This window comes from Raphanus sativus, chromosome 6 (genome assembly GCF_000801105.2).
Source record: "Raphanus sativus cultivar WK10039 chromosome 6, ASM80110v3, whole genome shotgun sequence".
Taxonomy (NCBI): domain Eukaryota; kingdom Viridiplantae; phylum Streptophyta; class Magnoliopsida; order Brassicales; family Brassicaceae; genus Raphanus; species Raphanus sativus.
Window position 1 is genome coordinate 51,623,570 of NC_079516.1, and position 22,739 is coordinate 51,646,308.

The window sequence follows — 22,739 nt, forward strand, 5'->3', positions numbered from 1 at the left end:
TATGTACGAGTTTTTTATAATAAGAAAATATAAACAGAAACAAAATGGATACAAAATGAATGATTGTATAATTATATTTATGACCTCGATTTGACTTTTGAGGGTCTATATATAGGAGAAACATCAGTCTATGTGTTGAATTTTTCAGTGTCGACATATAATATCGAATCTTATCATGGTTACATATGTAAAATCCAAATAAAAACAAATAACATAAAATCTTCTCATCGTACCGTGGTCTATTAATAATTACGAAATATTGATAATTAACCACTAAAGACGATGTGTCCAGCTTAGTTATGATTTTTCTTAAATAAAGATGATAATTTTGAAACCAAAACCAGACTACTTCAATGTGTTGAACTTTCGATATAATCAGAACAAATTATGAATGGTTGATATAATTGCATATGACGAATCTTCCATCATTGTACCATTATCCAGTTGTTAGTTTATGATTAATTGTTCTATATCTGCTGATGAAATAAAACAGCAGCAGTGTCGACATATCAATCTTTATGTGTAATGATTTAAAAGGGATCAAACCACGTTTGATTATACATATCTGATAGTACTATTTTCGAGTTGTTATTAAAAATAATTTGTCTAGTCTATCACATACAAATTAGTCTATCACATAATAATATTTTTGTGGAAAATAATTTGCATAGTATGATTGGGATATATATATTATACACGTGTCTTCGTGTGTATTTCTGCAGTTCTGCTCGTCTACAAAGTAAAAAAAATGTCTGATGAACTATTTCACGATCTATAGTCCATTCCATGATTACATGCGTGCTAATTACAAGGTAATTTACGTATGCGATACAAATAATGACTAATCATCACAATGATAATCCTACGAGTTTATTTTACCAGGCATGAATTCTGATAAAGTGGATTACCTTTCCTGTGAAGAAAAAAGTGAATTATTTAAATTTAAAACTGTTAATTTATGGTTTAATGCATTCAAGAATGCTCCTGATTACTTGTATTAGTCGCGTTTGTCAAAAAAAAAGAATGCTCCTGATTATTCTTCTCTTTACAACTATTAAATTAATCTTTTTATTCTATAGAAATTAGAATCCATAAACTTTAAAATCGATCTTAATACATGCAAAGACTAAAGTTGCCATATAACATCCAAAAGACACTATAATCCCCAAAGAGTACGAATGCTTGACGTATAAACTAAGGGTTTGATTGGTAGAGCATTAGTATTAGCATTATGTTCCTTATTATCCAATCAACGTTGATAACAAAAGCATTTAGAAAAGCATTTACATGATGCTAATGTTCTCCAAATGCTCTTTGCTCAATGCTCTCATATGAAACTTTTGGAAGAGCATTTGCATTTAGAATATATATAAATTCAAAAATAATTTTATATAATTAATTTATATATGTTTAATAATATAAAAGTTATGTTTATAATAAAAAAATTATATTTTAAAAAAAAACTAAAAGTTGTGATTAATTATTATTATTTTTTAAATAACAATATTTCACATTTAAAATATAATAAAATTTATATAACTACACATATCATTTATTATTTTTAATAAAAAACATAACATAATATATATTTATATATTATAAATAAAAACATTTATATTATTTTTAAATAAATAAATTATATGTCATAGATTATTTTTATGATAATATTATATATGGATCATTTGTTGCTCAACCAATAAATAAATAATGATGATTTTATATAAATTATTTTAATTTATTTATTTTATTTAATTTTATCAAATTGTTTTTATATCCAAAAATAAATTTTATTTTTAAATATATTTTATTTTTTTAATAATATTATTTCACATTTAAAAATTAATTTAATTTATAAATTAAATAAGATTCATTATTTTTAATAACAAATATATTATTAATATATATTATAATTTAATATATATTAGTTTCAAATAAATATATTATATAATAACTTTTATGATAATTTTGAAATTGTATAATGCTACTGCTCTACCAATCACTTTATTAAAAATTTTAATGAGAGCATAAAGCTTCTGCAGCATTCTACTACTTTTTTTTTCATCTGCTGTACCAATCAAGGTCTAAGATTGCATATTGTATAGTCCCCAAGTGCTGTGCTAGTGTTCATTGAACTAGCACTTGTTTTAAGATAAAACTGTATTACAATAACTTAATAGTACATTTATACACAACTTAGTTCAGTTACTTTTATAAGCATGGACATAAGAGCATGGTGTATTTCAGTGGATTACTATATATAATACAAACACATAGTCGCCTTTATATGTCGACGCCTGTGTAATCACCTGTACGTGTATGTGTATATGTGTTTTTGTGACCGGCAAGATGAGTAGGGATGAGATAACGCATGCCCTACAAATCTTAATCTTCTCACTTTGTAAAGCAAAAAGGAAGGAACGAAAATAAATTATAGTTGCACGCCACTTACTCAGTCTACGCTTTCGTGATTATGCTCATTGAGTTATCCATTATACTTTAAAAAGATTTAAGAACTGGAGTTAACGATATTTTAAGTTGTATCCGCATAGCTCAAAACCTTTTTTTTGTAGTGACTGAGAAATTGGTTCCTTATCGAGAACAAAAAGTCTATTCATATGATGAGACATTTTCAAGTAAATCACTTCACCTTCTTTGTTGGATTAATTATACATTTTGTACATGTCATAGATCATTATTTAAAGTTACGATATAGCAAACAGTTTTGTTTATTTCGTAGTTGTGGCTGATTTTGTTACCTAACTCTCATTAATTAACCTTTTAAGATATATTTTAAAAGACATATCCATCATATTTTATTTTTTCATATAACTTTGAAATAGTTAGGTAAACTTTAGCTTTCCTCTTTTCTTTTTTTTAAAAAAAAAAATTCTTCCAGCAACACATATATTAGCAAACAAGATAAGAGGGGTAGAGACAAAGAAGTTTGATAATTATTCTTGAGGAAAAGAAGTAAAGGATGTTAGATGCATGCATCTATAAGGAACAGAGGCAGATTGATCTTTAGAGAGAAATATGCAATTAAAGTGGGAACGTGAGGAAAAGAGTGAGAGGTTGATTTTGACTGGTATATATATATATGATGTTTTGGATTAATTGTCTATGACCTCCTTGCTTCTATGGTACAATCCTCTTCCCGCTGAGCCTCCTTTTACTGCACCAATTCCATAACATATTTGATCTTCACAACCAAAAACTGTTATACCATTCCCACCATGTTGTAGTCTAGACATCTTGTTGTGACGGACCACAGTAGATATCCGTTATCAAATGTCTAATGCCTCAATAAGATATTGTCTGTTTTAAACCTAAAAGATTTGTTTTTGAATTTCTACTTTTAAAATACCTCATACTAATTGAGATTGACCAGATATATATATATATATATATATATATATATATATATATATTAAATTTTATTTTTGTCTAATATTCAATTTGGAAATTGGATTACCTTTTTATTTACTCTCACTTCTATACAATTATCATTTTTATACTAACCGACTAAATCATATACTGTATTGCATAAAAAATTATGAAAGTTACTTTTGACATCAGTTTTTCGTTTTCTTATATGTTTGCTTATCCATAGTACGTTTTATATTATATATAGGCCTGTATATACCAAGAAAACGTGGAAACGTTTTTATGAAATGATATGCCCGAATAACATAGTGTCATTGTCATTAGTATTTGACCACTATCAACTTGGAAATTGGGATAACAATAATTAAATCTACGATTTCACCAAAATAAAAGTAACAATGTTTTTGTAAAACCATTTTAAACTACCATAAATAATGCCGCAATGCATATACCACAAGAGTTGAATGCATACAATTTACACATTGAAAGGAAGTAAATAATGATAATTATCGAGTCTCAAGAAAAAAAAATATTACATGCAAGTGAACTATGACTAAAAAGGTTTCTCGAAACAATAGTGCACATGATTGTACACTACAATATCCCGAGACTTTTTAAGTGGATAAACATGACATACTCTCAATCTTTTTCTTTAATCAAAAGATAATAGAACCGAAAAATATATATAATTTCAAACTCCCTATATTATGCTTTGTTATCCAAACTCCCTAATTATTTAATAATCATTCCTGAAAGACATTAATTCAAGGTATTACAAACTAACTGGCTATGAATATGATGCGATACCATTTGCGAATTTTCAAGTTTAATTGTTCATCAAAGATAATTAATGACATCTCAAGATTTTTTGTTCATCGATTTGATTCGATATCTCTCTCTACTATTCTTCATGAATCAAGTGTAAGATCACAGAACAACGTACGCGTCACACACCTTCAACACCCAATTGAATGCCAGAAAAAAAATTTCTATTTTGAGATACCCCTAACACACACAACAAAGAGACATTTTTTGACAAAAAGAGAGACATTTATCTAAGAAAATCAAATTATTAAAAAAAGAAAAAAAGACAAAGACAGGAATGTAGACATCGCCACGTGGCTATCTATCCTCCCGACAAAACTCTCTTCTTCTTCACTAAATCTTAACTCAAAAAAACACTTCCAAGATTTTGCTTCCTCTTCTAATCTCCCCATGGCTTCCTCCACCATCACCACCACCACACTCTCCGACCTCCCTGACGTCATCTTATCAAACATCTGCGCACTCGTCGCCGACACACGAGCTCGCAACTCCCTCTCCCTCGTCTCCCGCAAGTTCCTCGCCCTCGAGAGATCAACCCGCTCTCACCTCACTCTCCGCGGCAACGCGCGTGACCTCCACCTCCTCCCCGGCTGTTTCCGATCCATCTCCCACCTCGATCTCTCCTTCCTCTCCCCGTGGGGCCACTCTCTCCTCTCCTCTCTCCCCATTGACCACCAGAACCTCCTCGCTCTCCGTCTCCGCCTCTGTTTCCCCTCCGTCTCCTCCCTCGCCGTCTACGCACGCTCCCCGACCTCCCTCGAGCTTCTCCTCCCTCAATGGCCGAGGATCCGCCACGTCAAGCTCGTCCGCTGGCACCAGAGAGCTTCTCATATCCCTCTGGGAGGCGACTTCGTCTCCATCTTCGAGCACTGCGGCGGCTCCCTCGAGTCGTTAGATCTCTCCGCTTTCTACCACTGGACGGAAGACTTGCCTCCCGTTCTCCTCCGTTACGCTGACGTGGCCGCCAGGCTAACTCGTTTGAATCTTCTAACGGCGTCGTTTAACGAAGGTTACAAGTCTAGCGAGATCGTTGATATAACCAGAGCTTGTCCTAATCTCACAGACTTCCGCGTAGCGTGCACGTTTGATCCGAGATACTTCGAGTTTGTAGGCGACGAGACTCTCTCCGCCGTGTCAACCAACTGTCCTAAACTTACACTCCTCCACATGGTCGACACGGCGGCGGCTCTAACGAGTCCCAGAGCGGTTCCAGGTAACGACGCTGGAGACTCGGCTGTCACGGTGGGGACGCTTGTGGAATTTTTCTCAGCTCTGCCGTGTCTAGAGGAGCTTGTGCTTGACGTAGGGAGGAACGTGAAGCAGAGTGGTGTGGCTTTAGAGGCGTTGAACTCCAAATGCAAGAAGCTAAGAGCTTTGAAGTTAGGACAGTTCCATGGTGTTTGCTCCGCTACAGAGTGGCGGCTCGACGGTGTAGCGTTATGCGGAGGTTTACAGTCGTTGTCGATCAAGAACTCTGTTGATTTGAGTGATATGGGTTTGGTGGCTATAGGGAGAGGATGCTGTAAGCTGAGTAAGTTTGAGATTCAAGGGTGTGAGAATGTGACGGTGAAGGGAGTTAGAACAATGGTTACTCTTCTGAGAAAGACTTTGACTGATGTTAGAATCTCTTGCTGTAAGAACTTAGATGCAACAGCTTCGTTAAAGGCTGTTGAGCCTATCTATGATAGAATCAAGAAACTGCATATTGATTGTGTTTGGTCTAGTTTAGAGGAGGAAGGAGGTGTGGAGGAGACTAGCCATGATGATGATGAGTATGAGAGGAGTCAGAAGAGGTGCAAGTATTCATCGGATGAAGCCTTGAATGGGTTCTGTTCTGAAGACAGAGTGTGGGAGAAGTTAGAGTATCTGTCTTTATGGATCAGTGTCGGAGAGTTTCTAACGCCATTACCTATGACAGGACTACATGACTGTCCGAACTTGGAAGAGATTAGGATCAAGATAGAAGGAGACTGCAGAGGCAAACGCAAGCCATCAGAGCCAGAGCTAGGCCTAAGCTGTCTTGCTCTCTATCCAAAGCTCTCCAAGATGCAACTAGACTGCGGTGACACAATCGGTTACGCATTGACCGCACCTCCCTTGCAGATGGATCTGAGCTTGTGGGAGAGATTCTTCTTGACTGGAATCGGTAACTTGAGCTTGAGCGAGCTAGATTATTGGCCGCCACAGGATAGAGATGTGAACCAGAGGAGTCTTTCGCTTCCCGGTGCAGGTTTGTTGCAAGAATGTTTAACTCTGAGGAAGCTATTCATCCATGGAACGGCTCATGAGCATTTCATGAATTTTTTGTTGAGGATCCCTAACTTGAGGGATGTGCAGCTTAGAGAAGACTATTACCCAGCGCCTGAGAATGATATGAGCACTGAGATGAGAGTTGGTTCTTGTAGTAGATTTGAGGATCAGTTGAACAGCCGCAATATCATTGACTGAAACTAAACAATTGAGTTACTAATACAGACACTATTAGTACATTTGTATTTGACTTCAGCTTTTGTTTAGCTCTAGTGTTATGCTTGTAATAACATGTTGTTATAGGAATAATGTAATGAAAATAATCACTCAAATCAACTAAAAGAGGTGCCACTATGTAAAATGTTTTGCAATAACCAGAGACAACCTTTGTCAGTATGTAATCCGAAACCTGCTTCATCAATTATGTAGAGGAACTAACAACATACAAATCAAGTTCTAATAACAGGACCCCTGTACTGAACTCGTCGTATCACAAAGTCATCAGGCGGTTGATATTCCTCAAGCCAAGTCACGTCCTTGACCACTTCCCCATCCACTTCTACTTCACCTGCTCACGTTTCACAAAGTAACACGAATAAGTATTAGCATGATTGTGTGTGTTCTGTGCTGTTTCAGACTGAAACAGCCTAACTATATTAACATGAGGCATTGTGTTTCGAGAGCTTAAGAGTATTTACTGGGTAAGTCTTCTCTTCTGGATTTTCGGAAGTAAGTACAATGCCGATCATGATCTGAGGAGTAAGGTGGAGCTAAGATATCAATAATAGCACAATGGGTGATTGCTTTGAAACAATGAATGTTGCCACCGCTTCTCGGGTATAACGTGGTTGCTGGGGTTGGAGCCGTCATCTCGGTATCCTTGACCAGTTTCGCGGGTCTCCCTGCTTATGAGTTAAAAAAAGTTTACAATTTAAACAACAAGAGTGATTGGTTAGAACTTGAGAGAGCTAGAGAAGGACAACAGTAATAATACCTTGTGACGGATTTTCTGGTTCGGTCTTGTCAGGCTCTATCCAGTCATATGACTTCACATGCATTGAACCATATATGAGCTTGCTTACCACAGTCATTCCCGGATGGTTATGCAGTGGTATCATAGAGGAAGGTGGCATACAGAAAATTCCAATCTGTTTTGACAGAAAAAAAATGAACCAAGTGAGAGATAGTGATAGTAGAAGTATAATGAGGACAAGACATCAGTTAGAGACCCTCAGAATATGACTCAAAACTGTGGTTACTCATACTTTCTAGATCATTTGTCATAGGCTTTTTTATTTTTTGGCAGACTTCAGGCACATGGCTTGAATGGTTGGTTCCTGAGATTCTCTCAAGGACCATGTATGGATGCCCCACTATTCCCCTAATTTTCAATATGCTGAAGAAAAGAATATTAAAATGTCAACTAAATCGTCTCAGTGGTTGCCTATAGAGCGTTTTTAAATCTAGGAATTAGAATGGGGGCTCCTACGCTATGACATCCTATAAATTAGATCACAAAAAGAGATGCACACTTTTCTTAAGACTTCCAAAACCTCACATTTCATTTGACTATCTAGTAGTAGCCATCCGCAAAAATTAAAGACTAATCAGGCAATAGGTTTTGTAAAATAAGTAAGCTTACAGAGAAACTGTCACACTCATGCAAATGAAGATACTTAATAGCTGAGGGAGACTGGTTACTTCCATTGAGAGGACCAGACCTGGTCCGTGCCAGTTGAGCTTCCTGCTCAATTCCAACATCAGATGGCTTGATTTTCTCTGAAATCAGAAAACACAAATTAAGAGTGCAAGTGCAACAGGGGGACCACTCGCATCTAAGACAAAGAAAATATAAAAGATTAAAACAATTTACTGCCACCAACAACACCTTAACTAAACTAATACAATCATCATATAAGGTAATTAATTGCAAAACAATCAAATAAATGGTTCCACATGTTGGGGACCATTAAAAAATCATTAACAAATGATAATAGAAGGGAGAAAATGAAAAGCAGTGGTGAAGGATGTATGTATACCTAAGACATTGCGAACTTTCTGGAGAGCCTCCTCAGGGATTGGGCCGTCAGAAGAGAATGAGGCCTTGCAGGTATTGTAAAGCCTCTGAGCAAAGTAAGGCATGATTCTCTGAAATCAATTCCTCCAAACTCTACTCTCAGGCTCACCTGGGGCTGCTTCCAAACCAGTGAATGGGAAAAACAGAGTAACAGAGGCTTCTTCTTCTAAACACAACCGATGATACTAAAACCTGACTGAAGATGATAACATATCCTTGATCTACATCACACAAGCAACTCTCCCTGAAAAAAAAAAGAAGAAGAAGGAAAACAAAAACAGTCTCAATGTGGTGTTGATACAAATCAGCATTATCTCAAAAACTATCTCTTTCTCTCAATAAAAGAAACTTTTTTTTTTAACTTAGCAAAAAAAAAAGAAACTTTTTAACTAAAGATGAGCATAACACACACAGAGTGGTTAAAAAAATCAATAGCGCAGATTGAATCAGGGAACCACATTGATTGTGTTAATCGAAACTGAACCAAAGGGAACCTACCTAATCGCATCATATGGCTCCTATAAGCCCGACAATAGAGAGTTCACAACATAAGAATGCTCGAATTGAGTTAGAATAATTATTCAAAAAATATACAGATTCGACGAAACACAAACATTAAGACATTTGTAATCCGATTCAATACAGATTAAGATCATCAAATCGGAGATTCGTTTTCTCAGACAATCACTACAAAAGAATCGATTCTACAAAGCAAAAATAAAAAAAAGTTGGAGAAGAAAAAGAAGAACCTGAAACAGAGCCGCCGCGTAAGATCCGGAAGGAATCGGGTGCAAGTTGAAGACGACGACGAAGAAGAAGAAGAGATTTGCAGAGTAATAATTTGTTTTATAATATATTCTAAGAGATAAATAATTAAACAGTATATTTATTTCATAAGGTTGTTGGCCCCACCCCAGACATTTGTTTCTTCTCAAGTGGGATCGAATTTACGTTACTACCCCTTGTCTTAACATTCACCTAACTCTTTTTTTTTCTTTTTCTGTCAGCTAATTTAATATCTCCTCTGTAAGCTCTTGAAAGAGAAGCTAAGATTGATTTTTGATTGCACAAGGAGCATGGCAGGAACTGGACCGATGAGTCAGGACTGGGAGCCGGTGGTGATCCGTAAGAGAGCCCCTAACTCTGCCGCCAAGCGCGACGAGAAAACTGTCAACGCCGCTCGTCGTGCCGGCGCCGATATCGAAACCGTCCGAAAATGTTTTGTTCTCACCTCTCCTTTCTTCTTCTTTATTTCCTGCTCCTGATTCCTTTTCATCCGCTATCTCTCGAATCAATATTATAATAATATATTTGGTATTTGGATTGCGATTTTTTGTTCTCGATTGAGAGCTTTCATATGTTATTTAGTAGGGTTGATGTTCTTTATCAATAACTTTATTCGCTTGAAGTGGTTGGTTATCAGATTTTTATATCTTTCTTTTGTTGTGTTGTGTTTAGACAATGCTGGAACCAACAAGGCAGCTTCAAGCAGCACTTCCCTCAACACAAAGACGCTTGATGACGACACTGAGAACCTTACTCGTAACTCTTCTTATCTCTCTCTCTCTCTCTCTCTCTCTCTCTCTCTCTCTCTCTCTCTCTCTCTCGTCACATTTTGACGCTGAGTTTGCAAGGAAATGGCTACTATTCTCAGACTCTGTTTGTGTTCTCATTTCTTGATTCATAGAGTGTTTTGAGGTCTCTATATTTATGTAACGGGAATCATAGAGACATGCTTTCTTATATGACTCCTCCGATGTAATGAGGTTTTATCTACCATTGTGATTCCAGATGAGCGTGTCCCTACTGAGCTAAAGAAAGCCATTATGCAAGCCCGCACTGAGAAGAAGCTAACTCAGTCCCAACTTGCTCAAGTATTATTACCCCCTTCTCTCTCTCTTATTATTTTTACCCTTCGCTCTTGTAAATGACCTAAACAACTTGTTTTTCGATTTGTAGCTCATCAATGAGAAGCCACAAGTGATCCAAGAGTATGAGTCTGGTAAAGCTATCCCCAACCAGCAGATCCTTTCTAAGCTCGAGAGAGCTCTTGGTGCTAAACTCCGTGGTAAGAAGTGATATATGATCATCAACTCCTCAATCTCAATTTGCAGTTTCACCTTTCCTAACGACATTCACTGCTTTCATGCTTCCTTTCTTGTAATGTCGTGAACTCTGTCAAGAGTAATCTTTTTTTTTTCATGTAAGAAAGATCAACAATTGAACCTTTGCTTGATGTATCACTCTTTCCAGAAACATATATATCATTATAAAAAAATAACACACTGTTTGGTAATATTATTAATTAGCCATTATAGTAGTCTCACAATTCACAAACTTCCAGTCATTGTACAAACCATACATACAACAAACCAAATCAATGATAAATCACTCAAACTCCACGACAGGCATGTCTTCATCGTCTGGAGTAGCCATGACCCAATCTCCATCCTCAGTCTTGATCATACCTTTGTTTTTCTCCACCCACCAACACTCGGGAACCAAACACTCCTCTTTCAACAGTGCACATGATTTGTTAACCAACGCTATGTTTCTCTTCACTTTCATCTCGTACTTCTGGTTCTTCCCGTTCCATCCCGCTACTACATGTAACATCGCCTACATCCACACATACCGTAACCATTAATACAATTTGTGTGTGTTTTGATGTGGTAACGAGTTGGATCATATTTCAAGTCTTAATTATATAAAAATAAAGCAATGACTTGCCTGAAGGTTATGCCAGTCACCAGGGTGATGAGTTTCTTTAAGAGAAGGTGAAACTCTTGTATCGATTTTGAGTTTGGTCCCAATGTTGACGTACCCCATTATCTTAGCTGGATAACGAGTGATAAGATCAATTTCGTTTTTCACGTGCAATATCCTCACGTTATCATGTTCGTTGATTCTGTTTAAGAATTCTCTGTTGCCAACTCTCGGAGAACCAAATACAATAGCCGTCACGGGCGGTACATCGCTATAGCCGCTTGTAACGTTTTCTGCCAAGTCCAACGCTGCAAGAGTCGCTATAGTTGCACCGAGACTGTGTCCCGTGAGGATTATGCTAGGCTTCTCGTCCTTGTATAGCTCTAGCAGTTCACTGATCTATGTAGTAACAAGTTGGCATTGACTCATATCGAACAATTTCAAATCTTATGAATATCTCTATATAAAAGAAAACTAGACACTGAATCTCGCAGATGTTTTTTCATTTTGTAATGGATATTGATCGACTTTTTAATATGGTTTGTTCATATATATTATTTTCGGATGTTCAAAAAATCTAAGTGATAGGTTACATAAGTTATTTCTCTTTTGATCAATTTTGTGAACTCTTTCCAATTTTATTTAGTATGTGTGTGTGTATATTAATAAATTTATTTTTCAAAAATTTCATAACAAAATGATATGTTATCTTTTTCAAATTTATGTGGATTACAATTTGATTTATATGCAAATGTTCATCCCAAATCTTTTGTTTGACCATTTTTCTTGTAATAAATCTGATGTTATATTTTTATTTGTTTTTTTGTGTGTTTTTTTCATATTGTTGGGGCCAACTTATATTTATACGAGTTTAAAGAAATTTGATCGTGGTCTTTTATGTTCACTACCTTGGTGAGAAGCTGCGAACGTGCACTCATCTTGGTGAAAGGTGAGTTAGGATTAGCCGTTGTATAAATAGTGAACCATCCAAGCATAACCTCAGGACCATCTCGACCGTCCACCAACAGATCTTTAACCGAAGTCAACTTGGCTCCCATCACATTAACCCACTCGTAGTTACTCGTCGTCCCACGAAACACAACATAGATCTCTCGCCTTCCAATCTCAGCTGTCCTTTGATCAGACGTTACCGCGATATAACCGATCCAGTTAGTCTCACGGTCCCAAGACTCTCTTGACATGGAGCTTAGAAAGAAGGCTTCATGGTCACTTACACGAGCTGTGGCGTAAAGGAACGAAACAACGTCGTAGTGTCTTGCCTCTTCGAGCATGACTTTGTGGAAGAAGGATGGTTTGCCGTAACGGCTAGCTCCACAGTAGATGGAGTTTTGGTCGTTGATGAAAGTGTCGTAAGTGGCTTGACAGAAGTCGCCAGCTCGAAGGACGAGTCTTCGAAGGGATAGGTCAAGTGGTTCCAACAGGTTTTGCCAGTTGTCTTGACCGAGAAGCTCTTCCCATAATGGTTCGGCCATGGTTTGATGATATGATTTTTTGTGTATTTTGGGTAACAAGTAACACATTGTGGGGTTTTATTTATACATGTAATCGTGAGAACCACATTTTCTTTATTAATGAACATTTGAATTGATCTTGTATATATATACCTTGGAATATGCTAGTGTTCACTATTAAACTGGTCAACACTCAACACCAGATATTAAATCTAAACCAGTTGTTATCTAAAGTTTGATATATTAGTTGAGAGAAAGTAAAAACTTTTTTAACAAGTCTCCCTTGAACAGGGAACAAGAAAAGCATTATTTGCATCACATTTATTCATACTGCTGCATTGAGTCAAGTTACGAAGATGCAAGTCTAACGTTTTGCTTTTGAAAGTCTCATGTAAAAGTTTTTTTTAATAATTTGCATAATTTGATGATAAATAATAAATTTTAGATACAAATGTACAAAAATTTAGTCAAATCAATATGCAAAATTTTATTATTGATTACATTTTGCAATAATGTAATTGACCTGCTCTCAAACATTTTTGAATCTTTTGTATTGTTTCAAACATGCAAACGGCACCGTTTTAACACTCTACTGTGACAGCTCAAGAGCCAGAGAGACCCAATCCCAGTCGAAAAATGAAAAAGCCCATAGAGAGGTAAAAGCCCAACAAAGTCATACAATAATCATACGAACGCTGATGTTTCTCCGGTGATCTCAACCTATCTCGACCTCCACTGTATCCATTTATCGTGCTTGGAATCAGCGAATAGCTTAGCTGAGAGCTATGGCTCTGCTAATGGATGTAGCTATCTCTTGTCTAAACTCGATCCGTGAAGTAAGTATCGAATTCTCTCTGATATGTTGTGTTTCCTAGGAAATGATGAGTGAATTTGATCATGAACATGATAGAGTAATTGGAGATCTCAAATTTTCAATTTGTGTGTGTGTGTGTGTGTGTTTTGGCAGATAGAAGAGGATGTGAAAGATGCAATAGTGTATATTGATGCTGGTTGCACTGAAAGTTTCTTTGTTCTTGGAGCTAGGTGCCCGTGCTGTTTGTAGCCTTGAGAACATGACTTCCCTCGACGCGGTAAGCTTTGTTACTGGTGTAAACTCTGGTTTTCACAACGCTAGTTAGTGAACAAGGGATCGACGTTTATTCTTGGTGATTGAGGATATAGACAGAGATTGAGAAGATTGTTATCAAAGTCTTCTTCAATAGCAAGGCTGAATTATATTCTCTGTTGGCATTGGAGTTGTTTTTTTCTTCTTTCTCTCTGTTTCTTGTATATTTGGTCTATTTGATTGTCTAGATTCCTTATTCTGATCTATGGTTATAGGATGTGACTGTTGATGCCTTTTGCTATATAGGTGGCTGATTGGAATTCAAAGTTTGATTGTGCAAACAGAATTGTGATTATGACTTCTCGGCTTCTCAATGATGCTCATCGATATATGCTGCGGTGTTTGAGCACTCATGAAGGCGTTAGTCGTTGCACAGTATTCACCTCTATTTCAGAGGTGCTACTCTATACTTGCTTTCAATTTTATTTTATTTTTCTGGAACAAAAGAGTAGGGTACATCTATATTGGTACTTTTATTTCATTTTCTAGAACAGTCATAAGCTATTTGTCGCCATCTCTATTCTCTAGTGATTATTATAATCATAGTCAAAGTGAAATTTAGTCACTTATCTAATTACGTTATTCATTTGAACTGTTAGGGATCTCACTCAGCCTGCCCTGATTCACCACTTGGTCCAGACGCGTATAGAGAGTACGAATCCTTACTTGTACAGGATTACAACGAACATACCAAGAAAAGCGACAAAATATCTAAAGACAAAGGGGTTCCTAAGTTCTCTTCCACACTTGAATCCCTTACGATGGAGCCTATTACTAGTGAAAATGTAGGTGATTCATCAGGCGATGCAGAAGGTTTGGTAGTCTCGGTGCACCACTTCCCCTTGATTATTTGTCCTTTCACTCCTAGAGCGTTTGTCTTACCTTCCCAAGGATCAGTTGCCGAAGCCTCCTTGTCCCGTCAACATGAGGATTCCCTTAGTTTTGGACTGCCTCCGATAAGCACTGGATCTATGTCTGATACTGATGATGTCCCTCCTGGTGCAACTCTTACCGCACATTTTCTCTACCAGCTGGCTCTTAAGGTAAGTTAACAGTGCAAAAATCAATTTGAACTGATTCATGATGTAGATGAAGTTTGTGACCATGTCATTGTTTTTGAATAAAATGTAGATGGAGTTGAAGTTGGAGATATTTTCACTTGGGGATGTATCAAAGAATGTGGGGAAGATTATGACAGACATGTCAAGTCTTTATGATGTAGGGCGTCGAAAGAGAACTGCCGGCTTGTTACTTGTTGACCGTACACTTGATCTTATCACTCCCTGTTGCCATGGGGATTCACTTTTCGATCGAATATTTTCATCATTGCCTAGGGGAGAACGATTTTCTACACAAGCACAGCTTAAACAAGGGGTTCCAAGCATCGACCGTCCTTCTCTTGATGTTCAAGTGCCACTTGGGGAACTGTTAAATGAAGAACCAAGCAAGATTAAAGATTCTGGTCTTCCTGAAGGAGTTGAAGCTTTCTTACGTGGCTGGGATTCATACACTTCTTCTGATCCACAAAATGAATGTGACAAGAAATCTACCACCAACTGGACTGAGCTACTAAACGGATCTCTTGTAGCCACTGAATGTTTTAGAGGAACGCCTTACTTAGAGGCCATGATTGAAAGGAGAACGAAGGATGGAAGTGTACTGGTGAAGAAATGGCTTCAAGAGGCTCTGCGTCGTGAAAACATATCTGTTAACGTGAGGGCTCGTCCTGGTTACGCCACGAAACCTGAGCTCCAGGCCATGGTCAAGGCGTTGTCCCAAAGCCAGTCGTCTTTGTTGAAAAACAAAGGGATTATTCAGTTAGCGGCAGCTACAGCCGCTGCGCTTGATGAATCCCAGAGTGCCAAGTGGGATGCTTTTAGCAGTGCGGAGATGATGTTAAATGTAAGTGCTGGTGACACGAGCCAGGGCTTGGCTGCTCAGATCAGTGACCTGATAAACAAAAGCGCTCTGGCAGAACTTCAAGCGAAGAAGAACGAGAAGCAAGATTCATCGTCACGAGGGCTTCTGTCTTTCCGTGATGCCCTGCTTTTTACAGTAGTTGGTTACATTCTCGCTAGCGAGAATTTTCTTACAGCCGGCTTCTCTTGGCAAGAAGAGCATTTTCGATGCTGTTCTCGAGAATCCTTCTGCTGGGAATCTCAAGTTTCTAAATGGGTTGACAGAAGAGCTTGATGATCAGTTAGACATTGATGGGTTGCTTTTTAATGGGTTGTATTGTACCCTTTGTAACACATCCAAAAGTATCAAAGACGTGAAAAACTTGAATATATAAAGATTAAAGTTGCAACATAGATAACACATCCAAAAGTATCCAAATAATATTAAAGATCGATTAAAGTTGCGACCTAGATAATACATCCAAAAGTATCCAAAAATTAAAGGTCACTCTTTTAACCACAGAAGTGAAACACAATAGAGAGAACAAAGAGAGAACAAGAACTAGAAAAAGAGACAACACATCAAGCTTCTTTTAGGACACGACCTAGAACAAGAGACAACACATTAAGCTTCCTTTAGAACAAGACCTAGAACAAGAGACAACACATCAAGTTTTTTTTTCCTCTAACGCACGCCTTTCCATCTGGAAATACACCCAATAGCCATAAATGGCATAGGCACCAGCCATTGAAGGCCAGAACACGGGCTTGGAAGTCACCACCTTAGATGTAGAAAACGTGCGGATCTTGGAGCTCACTTGATTCATGATGGATTCCATTGCCTGCATAAAAAGATACGATCAAAATCGATTTTTTTAATGAGAAAGAAAAAAAAGAAAGAGAGAGAGAGAGAGGGGGACTCACACGAGATGTAGATGAATTCTGAGGAAGATAGACTCACGCGGCACGACGTTAAAGACGGAGATAGAACCCTTAATTTTAACCACCACCCCCACACGGGCCCGGACACATATTCGGGCCTATCCCTTCCGACCTTTTTACGTTATTGGTGTAATTTTTCTCACGATTAAATTTTAAATAACAGCCTAATTAAAAATACATACAATTTTAGATTTTAATCTTTTGCTTTTCTCTATGTTCCCCTATGTTCTCCATCAGCTCTTTTTCTCTCTTTTCTCTATGTTCTTCATTCTATCCACTCAGTTTTAGGGATGGCAATCAAGGACCTGGACCGCGGACCTGACCCGTAAAGACTTGCTGCGGGGCGGGACTGGGCCTCCATTTTATAAACCCGCAAAATTGCGGGCCAGGAGTCATCATGCCACCTTTGCCTGGGAAAAAAAATCAGATGTCTCAAAACCAAACAAATTTTAGGTTGTTTACCAACAAAGAAATCAAAGGGGCTCACCGATGGTTCCAGACACGGATCTGGCAATTGTTCTCACAAAAATAGGATTCATATCTTCTTATCTCAAACGATGAGATATGAGAACAAAAAAAATTATTTAAGGTATGGTATACTACTACGGTTCTCGTGCAGTTAAAGGGGGCTCAAAAACTATCTGGGTCTCTAGGCCTTTTTTAGAAACAAAAGGCCAGCTGCCTAATAAAAATTTCAAAGTTAAAAGTAGTGAGTTTTGAAGTGAGGCTGCTTGTGGGAACTACATTGGTTTGACTCGAGGAAAGAGTCCTTGAAGTAGACAAACATGTTAATAATGTATTGCGCAAATAAGCACACACATATATTTTTTTATTATTTTTCACAGATTTGAGAATTTGTGGAAGAAGACAAGAGTTGATGGAGATGATAAATTTCCAAAGAAACAAGTTGGTAAAGTATGTATCAGTTGGATTTGTTGTTAGTCTTGTTAATTACGAGTTGATGTAGTAATATTGATTTGAAATATTTTTGTGACAGGATTACTAAAAATGAAGATTCTTTTAACCAGACCTAGTAGACCATCAGTAACTTCAGTTATAATAAAAAAAAAAAAAGTTAGACGTAGCTTATAGAGAAGGGCTCAAAGAAGATCAGATCCTTTTAAGCAGCAGCCATTAACGTTTCATTCTCCAAAGAAGAATGGTCAATTACTTGCAGAACTTGGATCGTTTAATGAGAGCGTTTTATCAAAACTCATAAGTTGTTTGAAAAATCAGGTAAAAGCTTAAACCAATACCAAAACTGCAGATGTTGTACCAAAACGAGCGAATCAAAAAGTGATCAACTTTGAGATATCTAATGCGTCGAAACAGCTAATTTCATATCATTTATCGTCATTACAACTGATGCACCTTCTTTTTTTATTAGCAAAAAGGATAACATAATACCAAAGCATAGTCAGAAGAAACATACATAATACTATAATAGCAACCCTAATAATCTTAGACCATACGCTAATTATTCACCACATCTTCTTTTGGCTTCAACTTTTTCTCTTCATTCCCTAAGAACTGATATTTGAGCGTAATGATTCCAAGGACCCATCCACAGCTTGCTCCTGCAACAACACGGGTTGCGTATCCAACCATACCAAGAAATCCCATTTTCTCTTGCCTGCATACAGTAGATTTTAAACATAAGAAACTCTAAGATCTTGCAGATCTATAATAACAATCAATCAGAGAGAAAGAAAGAGGCAGACTCACACGACAGTCGACAGACGACGGCGTGGCGTTAAGGGTGATCGAAAGAAAGAAAGAGACGACTCGGCGTTCAGAAATCTTAAACAAACTTTATACTAAGTTTAACAAAACCCCTACATTACCGCAACGGGCCCAGCCCAATTAACTTTGCTACTACGGGCCCAGACAACATATTTGGGCTGTGCTTATCCCTTTCCATAGGTTCTTGGGTTATACCGATTTTATTTGAATTGATGTTTTAATTTCACAAATTTAGTATGTATTGGTAATCTATTTTAGTATTAATAATATATTTTCTTACATAAAACTTGATTCGTGTTTCTATTTTAATGATTATTGTGTTTTAAATAGTATAATAGTTTTTTCAAATTTAATTTTTTTTTTCAAAACAATATATTAACTATTGCTCATTAAAAATTATAGAACTTTGAACTTTCTATATTGTGTAAGACAAATTAAAAATAACATAATTCAAAATAATCAATACATTTAATTCAACACTAATCAATACATATTATTGATAATCAGCTAAATATCAAATATATTATTAGATAAAATATTAAATTTGTCTACTCTATCATTCATAGTGTGATTTCTAAATGTCAAATATATTTCTAGGGACTGTTTTGCATTGTTTTTTTTATGAAATCTTGAACGTCTGAATTCATGTTTATAAACTAAAGGCTGTTGTGGCAATTATTATTATTATTTTTGTTAATTTAAGTATGTGTATCATAAGTAACATTTGAAATGTAGATTGGATATGTGAAACTTGCACAATTAAATTTAGATGAGAATCGATTTCAATCTACAATTTGTCAAACAAACTATAATGAGCACAATAATGTATCAATTTGGTTTAAACCAAAATCACCCAAGTAATTTTTCAATCAAACCGACAAATCTTAATCTCAATGTGAAGTAAAGGAGAATCTCAAATTTGTTTACCATTAATATATGAATTCATGTGTATAAACTAAAGGCTGTTGTGGCAATTTTTTTTTTGTTAATTCAAGTATGTGTATCATAAGTAGCATTTGAAATGTCGATTGGATGGGTGAAACTTGCACAACTAGATTTAGATGAGAATCGATTTCAATCTACAGTTTGTCAAACAAACTAATGTATCAATTTGGTTTAAACCAAAATCACCCAAATAAATTTTCAATCAAACCGACAATCTTAACTCAATGTGAAGTAAAGGAGAACCTCAAATTTGTCTATCGTTAATATATGAATTCATGTTCATAAACTAAAGGCTGTTGTGGCAATTATTGTTATTTTTTTTGTTAATTCAAGTATGTGTATCATAAGTAGCATTTGAAATATAGATTGGATAGGTGAAACTTGCACAATTAGATTTAGATGAGAGTCAATTTTAATCTACAGTTTGTCAAACAAACTAGAATGAGCACAATAATGTATCAATTTGGTTTAAACCAAAATCACCCAAGTAAATTTTCAATCAAACCGACAAATCTTAATCTCAATGTGAAGTAAAGGAGAATCTCAAATTTGTCTATCGTTAATATATGAATTCATGTTCATAAACTAAAGGCTGATGTGGCAATTATTGTTATTTTTTTGTTAATTCAAGTATGTGTATTATAAGTAGCATTTGAAATATAGATTGGATAGGTGAAACTTGCACAATTAGATTTAGATGAGAGTCAATTTCAATCTACAGTTTGTCAAACAAACTAGAATGAGCACAATAATGTATCAATTTGGTTTAAACCAAAATCACACAAGTAAATTTTCAATCAAACCGACAAATCTTAATCTCAATGTGAAGTAAAGGAGAATCTCAAATTTGTTTACCGTTAATATATGAATTCATGTTTATAAAGTAAAGGCTGTTGTGGCCATTATTATAATTTTTTTGTTAATTCAAGTATGTATATCATAAGTAGCATTTGAAATGTAGATTGGATATGTGAAACTTGCACAATTAGATTTAGATGATAATTGATTTCAATCTACAGTTTGTCAAGGATAAGCACAATAATGTATCAATTTGGTTTAAACCAAAATCACCCAAGTAAATTTTCAATCAAACCGACAAATCTTAATCTCAATGTGAAGTAAAGGAGATTTTCAAATTTGTTTACCGTTAATATATGAAATTTTAAAATCTGTATTCAAAACCAATCAATTAAAGTAATTAAATATACCAATGTTTTGTTTTCAAACGCTTCCAATATTTTGTTATCAAATTCAGCCAGATCTTCTGGACTAATGTATCCAGTTTCTGTGCACATTTTGTGCACATTCGGAGACAAGTTTGACAGTTAAAAGTTAGTTTCTTTTTCTTTTCTTGTGTGCAACTACTTGCTTGTGTGCGATCCAATCTACAGTCCACTCGCCAGTAAAGCTTTACAGAACAACGGACTAATGTAGACTAATGTATCCAGTTTCTGTGCACATTTTGTGCACATTCGGAGACAAGTTTGACAGTTAAAAGTTAGTTTCTTTTTCTTTTCTTGTGTGCAACTACTTGCTTTCTCATTTGTTTTGCTTTTGAAGCCTTTACAGTGGTTGGTCTGTTTATGTTTGATGATTTTCTTACAGCTTTACAGTGGTTTTGTTTTCTTTGGTCACTACTCTTTACAGGCGAGATTGACTATATTTTGGTTGGTCTGTTTATGTTTGATGATTTTCTTTACAGTGGTTTTGTTTTCTTTGGTCACTACTCTTTTATGTATACTGGATACATTAGTCCTAAGTTGAGCCTTTAAAACCCAATATTGTACTATTTTTGAATGCCCACTAATCGATGCTTCCTCATACGCTATTTTTTTTTCTCAGAAACCAGCTGATCCTGAGTTTCCTATGGATGAAACCCAATAATGTTGTGTATATATAGAAAGAAGGAATGTCTATCCTTTGAGCCAAGTACTGATTTTAAATAGTGATGCAACCATTTGCATATGGTCCATTTAATTTGTTAACAATATTTTCCTTGTGGAAGCCTCCTTGGTCCAGTGGTTTGACTAAAGATTCATTAATGCTTCTACACCCGAATGTATGAGTTCAAACCGCAAAAAATACCAAATTATGCAGATTATGAAGAAAATGGTTTACAAGAGATTTTCTGTTTGGTGCATGGTATACCATCGAACATGGATCTCATAAGACGATTCGGAGTGGTGCAGTCAGACGTATATTCTCATAAGGTGGTAGAATTGTCAGCTATAGAATCGTCTTTGTAATATTCTCATCGTTGTAATGACACAATTAATCGATCAAACTAATCGATCAGACATTGAAAAAAACAATACTTTCCTTTAAGCTTTTAGGGTTCCATTTTACAATAAACAAATATTGCAAAACAAGGCCTGAATTTATAGTGTGAGAAAAATATTGCAAAATAAATATAAACAAATATTGCAAAACAAGAAGAAACATGCATGGAAAACTAGATAGATTGCTGTTTTAAAGCCAAGTCTTCACTAAGAGATAGGTTCAGAAACTAAAACACTGGTGCCATAAGTTGTACATGAATATATAGAGTATTCTTTTTTTTTTATCAAAACATAGAGTATTCAAGTAGCTTTTATTTGAAGACTGTAAGGCAGAAAGACGTGTGAGAACAAAAGAAGATTCACTTCTTGTCTTTCTTCTTCAACACGTCAATAAACTCCCCCATAATAGTTATCATGCCCGCCACTATCCTCTCCTGATCAAAAGCCGTTGCTGGAACAAAACATAGAGTATTCAAGTAGCTTTTATTTGAAGACTGTAAGGCAGAAAGACGTGTGAGAACAAAAGAAGATTCACTTCTTGTCTTTCTTCTTCAACACGTCAATAAACTCCCCCATAATAGTTATCATGCCCGCCATTATCCTCTCATGATCAAAAGCCGTTACTGGAACATATGGCATCCCCAGTGACTTGCTTAACTTTGCTCTCTGCTTCGATCTATACACTATTTGAGAAAAGGGAAAAAGAGTTCTGTGTTTGAGATTGAACAAGAAAGACAGTGTGAGAAAAAGACGAGAAAAGAAGATGGACTTACTTAGGTGAGGTGCGTATAGAGATATTTTACATGTGATCAAGAAAAAGTACACTGCCTACACAGACAAAAAACAGAAGTTTTAGAAATTATTAAATAAAATAATTTAATTGTATACCTTTTAAATTTTATATATTAATATATTAACATATATTAGATATATATTCGTTAGAAATAAATATATTATATATTATTATACTAATTCTTATAATAATTTTAAATAGCATATTCATACTACACTACCGGTCATTCTATTAAACAGTTCAACAAAATCATACAACTTTTGTAACATATATTGTTTTTATAGCATCGTGCTACAGTA

At 35.8% G+C, this 22,739-nt stretch overlaps 4 protein-coding genes, 1 long non-coding RNA gene and 1 pseudogene across 6 annotated transcripts; 3 read left to right on the forward strand and 3 right to left on the reverse strand.

The window, feature by feature from the left end:
* Positions 1-4,535: 4,535 nt before the first annotated feature.
* On the forward strand, positions 4,536-6,679 carry LOC108813509 (F-box protein MAX2). Its single transcript, XM_018586086.2, has one exon. The coding sequence runs from the start codon at positions 4,600-4,602 to the stop codon at positions 6,655-6,657; it is 2,058 nt and encodes a 685-aa protein (XP_018441588.2). The 5' UTR covers positions 4,536-4,599; the 3' UTR covers positions 6,658-6,679.
* A 91-nt stretch (positions 6,680-6,770) lies between these two features.
* LOC108837031 (plant cysteine oxidase 4) lies at positions 6,771-9,429 on the reverse strand. Of its 2 annotated transcripts, none has more exons than XM_018610108.2 (6): positions 9,286-9,429; positions 8,499-8,780; positions 8,102-8,238; positions 7,454-7,607; positions 7,158-7,361; positions 6,771-7,027 (listed from the first exon to the last, which is right to left on the reverse strand). In XM_018610108.2, the coding sequence occupies exons 2-6, from the start codon at positions 8,599-8,601 to the stop codon at positions 6,909-6,911; spliced, it is 717 nt and encodes a 238-aa protein (XP_018465610.1). In that variant the 5' UTR covers positions 8,602-8,780; positions 9,286-9,429; the 3' UTR covers positions 6,771-6,908. The 2 variants fall into 2 exon arrangements, with proteins under 2 accessions (XP_018465610.1, XP_018465609.1); XM_018610107.2 differs by having other exon boundaries at positions 7,158-7,364.
* A 110-nt stretch (positions 9,430-9,539) lies between these two features.
* Positions 9,540-10,834, forward strand: LOC108813512 (multiprotein-bridging factor 1a-like). The gene is made up of 4 exons (XM_018586089.2): positions 9,540-9,754; positions 9,995-10,078; positions 10,328-10,410; positions 10,496-10,834. The coding sequence occupies exons 1-4, from the start codon at positions 9,613-9,615 to the stop codon at positions 10,613-10,615; spliced, it is 429 nt and encodes a 142-aa protein (XP_018441591.2). The 5' UTR covers positions 9,540-9,612; the 3' UTR covers positions 10,616-10,834.
* Positions 10,835-10,893: 59 nt separating this feature from the next.
* LOC108808835 (phospholipase A1-IIdelta-like) lies at positions 10,894-12,735 on the reverse strand. The gene is made up of 3 exons (XM_018580933.2): positions 12,151-12,735; positions 11,267-11,641; positions 10,894-11,155 (listed from the first exon to the last, which is right to left on the reverse strand). Exons 1-3 carry the CDS (start codon positions 12,733-12,735, stop codon positions 10,925-10,927), a joined length of 1,191 nt encoding a protein of 396 aa, XP_018436435.2. The 3' UTR covers positions 10,894-10,924.
* A 696-nt stretch (positions 12,736-13,431) lies between these two features.
* LOC108812883 (sec1 family domain-containing protein MIP3-like) lies at positions 13,432-16,150 on the forward strand (annotated as a pseudogene).
* A 4-nt stretch (positions 16,151-16,154) lies between these two features.
* Positions 16,155-18,491, reverse strand: LOC130496359 (uncharacterized). The gene is made up of 4 exons (XR_008935461.1): positions 18,406-18,491; positions 17,168-18,313; positions 16,663-17,090; positions 16,155-16,580 (listed from the first exon to the last, which is right to left on the reverse strand). It is a non-coding gene; the product is annotated as an uncharacterized LOC130496359 (long non-coding RNA).
* Positions 18,492-22,739: the final 4,248 nt, after the last annotated feature.